Genomic DNA, 6994 nt, shown 5'->3' on the forward strand with positions numbered 1-6994 from the left:
CTGATCATCCATGGAGTTTTCTCTGCACTACCCATCACTGGATCTACCTGCATCTTTGTGCCTGCTCCTTATTTTCTTTATCTTTATTTAGCATTATGGTCTCCTAATCTCTGTCTCCTAAATGAAAGGAGTCCAGGAAGAATATGGACTTGGGTTTTTGTTTGTTTGTTTGGTTGGTTTTTGTTGTTGATATTGTTGTTTTGTATCTTTCTTCCACTTGGAAGTCTGAAGTCCTGACAAGTCTTTCTTACAACAGAGTTAGTGACATTGACCTTGTGGAGCTATAGAAGCACTCAATTTCTAGCTCCTAACAACTTTTCAGCAAGTGGACATTCTTTCCCTGTCTCCTACACACCCTCATGACATATTAGAATTCTACCTATCTGCTGGCTTGCTTCTGATGTGGCCTGCCCTCAGCCCATTTTTAGATCAGCCAATGGGGCCCTGAGTAGCCTGAGCCATTTTTCATCCAATTGGTCTCCTTCCAGCAGTTTCATATGGCCTCTGGCTGTAAATCACTCTGGGAAAATAAATGTCCCCTATCCATTAGTGACTTTCCACCACAAGCCAATTTGAGCCACAAACTAGACAAGGTTTGTTAATGGCCACTTAAATACATTCCTACAGCCCAACCTGGAAACCTTCAACCAGCTTCAAACCTTACCAGCTCGTGTTCAAAATACACAATGGCAACAAGGTCACAGGTCATCAGACCCTTATCAGGTAGGAGTACCATACTCCCTGGCTTGTCTAGGATCCTTCCAATTTGCCCCTGCTATCCTGGTGTAATTATGGATCATTTCTCTTTCAAAACCACTCGAGCTTGAATGACAGGGGTCTATAAGGTAGTGATGGCAACGAAAAATAATCATTTAGATAGTAGGTCATTTATTAACCATTAGTTGCACATAAAGGTCTTGTGTGTCTTAGGTCATTTCAACTCCAGTACAGTGCTAATAAAGAAGGCATCGCCATTATTCCCATTTTGCAGACCAGTCCACTGAGGTCTAGGGTAGCCAATCAGCCCTGACAACCAAAGAGTGAGATTGTACTTCATCCAGATTCCTTCTGGCGATGTTGGTTACTTATAATTCCCTAGTAAACTGTGCCCTGTTATATGAAAACCTACCCTTGCTTATGAAAGCCCATGTTCCCTTTAGCAGCCTAGCCATTCACCTAAAGGCTTGCACTGTTTCTTGCTCTCGTGAGGAGCTGACTCTGCAGAGAGATCCAGCTGACACTATACCCTTGTTTAGCGCTCTCTCTCTCTCTCTCTCTCTCTCTCTCTCTCTCTCTCTCTCTCTCCCTGGCCTATTTGCATTGCTCTCTTCTTCCCTGAAAAGTCTTTCTTTAGTAAACTGCTTGCCAAAGGCTCCCTGTACCAGTCTCTGGGTCAAGGAGCCTGGCCCATGGTATCCAGTTAGCAAGGAAGAGGACAAGTTAGAACTCAAGTTTGTCCTCTTAATACCACTACAATCATCACCACACTGTGTTTCACAGGTGAGCCCAGGAAGCTTAAGAGTAAGGCAAGGCCACCAAGGTCACAAAGAAGCAAGAATTGTGGCTCATACATATGTCTAGGTCCACCTTTTTTCAAAGGACACACACACACATACACACACACTCATTTGCTACTTAGGCCCTTAAACCTACTGTTACATAGCCCATTCAATGAATTTGTGAAGTGGGTTTCCCATCAGCTGACATTTTCTTTAGAGGATAGAATCTTCTATCTTTCCAACCCTACAGAATCAAGCAAGCAATGGCTCTTTCTGAGCTGCACTTGAACACATATATAATTTCCATAGAAACCATATTACTCTGAGAATAACCAAAGTGGTTATTCTTTAGCTACGCATAAGCACAATGGGTTCATATGTATTAAAGCAACAGTAGACACAACCACACATGTCACAGTCTAGAGAGGCAAGTCACATCCATGGTGTTTCTGAGGGTCACAGAATAGAAGGGAAAGAGTAGAAGCCCTGAGGACATGAAAAATCCACATCCTAACTACTGGTTATGTGATATATTTGACAAGTCACCCAATGTCCCCAATACTCAATTTGTTCTGTAAGAAAAATACCTGCTCAATCAATCCACAAATTAGAGGGTCAATGAGATAGAATATCCTCTTTTTTCTTGCTTCTTCTTGTTCACTTTTATAATTACAGACACTAACTTGAACTCTTGCCCTAAGTCTAATAGTAGTTCGGATGTGCTGTGCTTTGTTTCCAAGCAAAAAGGACATCTTATTTGATGATAAAAGGTTTCCATTAAAAACGAAGAGCAGATAAAAGGAGGACCTTCAGCCACAAGGCCCCAGTTGATTCATAAAAAAACATGGAATGAGTCATGTTGCCTCTCAAGGCAGAAACTTATAATCAATGGGACTCTTTGACCGGCCAATCCCAGCCCAGTGGAGGATGACGGGCCCAGTGGGCTGTCTCCACAAGCCATTCCAATGCTGCTCCCTTGCAAAGTGATTAATTCTGCTTCTTACTTGCTAAAAGAAAAACTCAATTTGAGCTCACTACTGTACAGACCTAGTACAGTTTCTGTAGAGGGGTGTGTGTGTGTGTACATATTTTTAGTCTCCATTCTGTAGAGGTGTGTGTGTGTGTGTGTGTGTACATATTTTTAGGCTCCATTAAAGAACACATTTGTATGCCAGGCTTTGAAAACTCACCTCCTCAACTCCTCACTTTTATCTTGAGAAATTATTTCAAAACATCCCTTGCCCCTATAGGCATTTTCTGGCAGTTAGTACAAGGCTACAAAATATGAGAAAGCTGAAGAATACAGTCTGATTTGTACTACATATGAAGCTCATTGTTTTTGAAACTGTGGCCCTAACAGTTATTCTTGGAATATGTCCTCAAGAGTCCTAGACCTCCATCCTCAGTGTGAATGAAAATTCATTAAGTCTCTCTCTCTCTCTCTCTCTCTCTCTCTCTCTCTCTCTCTCTCTCACACACACACACACACACACACACACACACACACACCACTCGTGTATAAGTGTGTATACATAGGTGCATAATATTTTTGTTGAGGTGGTTAAGGATGGGAAGTTACTCATACACGGTAATTATTCTAGGTCGATGGTCTTCTATCAACAAATAAAGAAAAATGACGTCCCATAATCCCCCCTCCGAACTACCCCCCTCAATCCATTCACCTGTCACCACTTACTTAGAATACGCTGTGTGCCAACTGTGCTAGATGCTGGCGATTTATTGGCGAATGGGGTGGGTAAAACCTCTGCCTGCTGGGATCAGTCACCCTGGCTTCCTGAGAGTTAATGAAAAGAACAGTACAGGATCCCCAGATTGCCTAAATGCTTCCTCTCTTACCCTGAAATCCTCAGCTCACCAGAACAATGTTTAATGTCACGAAGGACCGAGTTCATATATGAAGAACTAACCATGGATCAGTGCTCGCTGCTCTCACCAGCTGCCTCCCGATCTGGCTAATAAAACCCACCTGCTGTCAAGGTGGTGCAGGGGCCAAAAGGAGCCCTTTGCATTTTTCTGCCTTCAGATCATGTTTGTAGGTGCTGGCTTTCTTTCCAAAGTCTGTCCTAGGCAGGTTTGAGTATGCTGCTGTTTCTAAGAAGTAGAAACACCAAGGGCTTAGGAGATCCAGCCAACAACCCTTTTAAGATTCATAGTTACTATAGAATGTTGGGTCCAGCAAGCAGATCCGTTAGTCTGCACCCCATTAGACTTTAGGGAGTGCAGTGCCCCCAGGCAGAAACAAGCGTTCTCACACACTACAGGGGAAATCTGCTGGTCTAGGCACAGACGTGTTTCCCCATGAGAAATGAGAATAGAGGATCTCTTGGAGTGTTGGCTCCTTCTGAGGCCAGCACAGGAGCTCCTAAGGATGAGGAATGCAGAAGATGCAGTGGGGGAGAGAGGGCTGCATCCCTGGCCTCACCTTTCACCCAGCGTAGAGGCTGAGGATTTAACCCTCTTCATTCTCAGTTCCTTCCCTCACCTAAGTACTGGGAAGGAGATGTACAAGGGAATGGACCTTGTCCTCAGCCCCATTTAGACGCACAAAGGTGAAAAGGGAGATCAAGTGTCAAGCGGCAGTCAGACCATTTACTGGCAGCTCAGTGATCTTGGCAGATGATTTATTCTTCCCCCACCCCCCACCGAGCCTCCTCCGTTTTCTCACCTCTAAAGCTGGGCACCTGACTTACTGGGTCTCAGAAAGTATTAAACGGGATCGTATATGTAAAACTCCAGGAAAAAAGAAAGAAAGAAAAAGAAAACTAGCACCGGGAACTACGATTACACGGCGATTGCTATTTTTTAAACCACGCTAAGTCCCACCCTTACGTCCCTCCCAATGTTAGCAGCTGAGTTGTCCTACAAGAGGGGCACAAGGCAATTTTCCAGACCTCAAGTCCTAGGCGCCACTATCCTTCCTGTCACCCTACATCTGGTGTGGGGAGAAGGACCATCTCTGAGCATCCTCCCCAGGCTCCCATGGCTTGGGCTACCCAGGAGGTTCCGAGAGCCAAGTGTGAATGCAGAGAGGGTGCTCGCTGACTGTGGGTGCTGGGTACCTGGGTAGCATCTCCAATCTAGGCTCTCCCACCCACTGCCGGTGCGCCCAGCGCGTAAAGAGAGAAAAACCAAAAAGTCGTGGATACTGGACCAGGCTTTGACGCGGATCTTGAGCTCGCCGTCCTGTGGCTCCGGCATGGCCTTTCTAGAGAGCCTCAGCTTGTTGAGCCCTCCGAAGCCGGCCAGCACCACAGCGCGCATCTCCTGGGCATCCCCGAGGCGGTGGGAGCCGTCGCCGCCCTCAGCAGGCTCCTTGCTGGTCTCCTTCTCGATCATCTGTTCAGTCTCCTCCGCTTTCTCTACGCCTTCCTTAGCCATGGCGCGCGAGGGGCTGCGGGGCGCACAGGCTACGGTTGTAAAAGGGGCCGGGGCTGCTCTCCCGCGGGTTCCTCCTGTTGAATGTGGGATGCTCTTCAGTGCAATGGCTGCAACCTCTTGTGAGCGGAGCCGCGGTCCACCGCCTCCGCCGTAATCCTCAGAGGAGCTGCGCCCTAGCGCCCCACCCCCTCCCTCACATTTCTTTCTACTTACTCCAAACCAAATCTCAAGTCCACTTTTTGTACTGGTCCTAAATCAGACTATTTGTCTTAACCTTAATAACAGACTTCCCCAAGACTCTTGAATACAAACACAGCAGGAGAGGCCGGCTGGATACTCCAACCCCTCGTGTGGGCCAAATACTTGGGTATATACGGCACAGACTGTGGCGCCTTGAAATGGACAGAGACGAATGTCTGGGCCTGGAGGATGCTGCTGCGAGAGACAAGGTTGCCTCTTCTCCCACGGGCAGGCAGGAGTGGGAGGGATAGCTGGGAAATTGGGCTGTTTCCCATCTGCTGGTTCTGAGTGGACCATCAGGGAGGTGCGGGAAGTTAAAGATCCATCCCAACCAAGGCTCCAAAGAGCTAGGACCAGTTCTTTCCCTCTGGACCCCCCTTGTCACCAGGGATGCTCTTTCTGGACTTCTGTGGCTTCCTTATGACAGCTAGTTCCCAGGACCCATGTTTTTTTTTCTAGCAAAGAGGCTTCCAGAACAAGTCTGTTTCCTGCTGGGACCTCCAGAAGACCAAGTAACTCCTGGCCAACTCTCTCTCTCTCTCTCTCTCTCTCTCTCTCTCTCTCTCTCTCTCTCTCTCTCTCTCTCTCTCTCTCTCTCTTTCTTTCTCTCTCCTACTCCCCTGCCTTCCTCCCTTCCTCACTTTGCAAGCTTACAGAGAAGCCTATACTTTCCCCAGCAGTGTTTGGTGACACATCTGTACTAAGGAAGCTAAGGTAGGGGAGAAACCCTGTCTCAAAAAGCATCAACAAGAATTTAAAATTGCTGGGCACGGTGAGTGTGTGTGTGTGTGTGTGTGTACATGTGCGCGGGCGCGCAGTGACTTTAATTCCAGAATTCCAGCACCTGGGAGGCAGAGACAGGAGAATCTCTTGTGAATTTTTGGGTAGCCTGGTTTATACAATGAGTTCCAGGGTGGCCAGGGCTACACAGTGAGACTCTATATCAACAAACAAACAAACAAACAAACAATCCCCCACACACAAAATCAAACCTACAGACACAATCCAATCATATCTATCACATAATAAATTCTGATTCTTAAAAAAGGTCATTTGTGCTGTCTTAAAAGATGAGAGAGGAGTTGCCTTATGCAGTCTAAGTGATCCAATTTCTCAGCGGGTACATGTTTCAGTTTAGGCACTCCTATCCTTGAGCTCTCGGGTGACATTTATCCTTCTTGAGCCCCAATACCAATATCCGATGTCTGAGTTGGGGTCACTATTGCTGCGATGAAACACCATGACCAAGGCAACCTGAGTAAAGTCAGGACAGGAACCTGGAGGCAGGAGCTGATGCAGAGGTCACAAAGGACTGTTACTGCCTTGTACTTCATGGCTTGCTTAGCTTGCTTTCTTATAGAACCCAGGACCACCAGCCCAGCCCAGCCCAGAACCACCCACAGTGGGCTGGAACTTCCCCCCATCAATCAGTAATTCAGAAAATGGCTTAGAGCCGGATCTTCTGAAGGCGTTCTCTCAATTGAGGCTTTCTATTTTCAGATATCTCTAGCTTGTGTCACGCTGATATAAGACTACCCAACGCATCCACGAAATGGATGTGCTCCATTTGTATTCTCCATTGTGTGAGGGGCGGTGGTGGTTTATCTCAGAGATGTGAAGATCTCGGTCCCAGTAAGTGAGGCTGTCAGGACACAATGATGTCAGGAGTGTGGCAAAATGACCCCAAGACAGTCAGACTCTCCTCCTCCTATTACTCCTGTGCCTCTGTTTTAAAGCTTTGGATCACCTGGAAAAAGTAATTACATCCTCCAGATTAACTCAGGACTCTGCATCTGCTGTGCCCTTGACTTTGGATACTCAGCCCCACTACCTTTATTAGGGTTAATTCCTAATCA

General features: G+C 46.7%; 1 protein-coding gene across 1 annotated transcript in view; it reads right to left on the bottom strand.

Annotated features, from left to right (window-relative positions):
- Positions 1–4898, bottom strand: part of Vat1l (vesicle amine transport 1 like) — a 163530-nt gene extending 158632 nt beyond the window's left edge. Inside the window, exon 1 of the mRNA XM_028768486.1 lies at positions 4672–4898. Within this exon, the coding sequence (XP_028624319.1) occupies positions 4672–4898 (227 nt within the window). The remainder of the gene's footprint in view (positions 1–4671) is intronic.
- Positions 4899–6994: the final 2096 nt, after the last annotated feature.

The sequence above is a fragment of the Grammomys surdaster genome, unplaced genomic scaffold, assembly GCF_004785775.1.
Source record: "Grammomys surdaster isolate TR1022 unplaced genomic scaffold, NIH_TR_1.0 187, whole genome shotgun sequence".
NCBI classification, from domain to species: Eukaryota; Metazoa; Chordata; class Mammalia; order Rodentia; family Muridae; genus Grammomys; species Grammomys surdaster.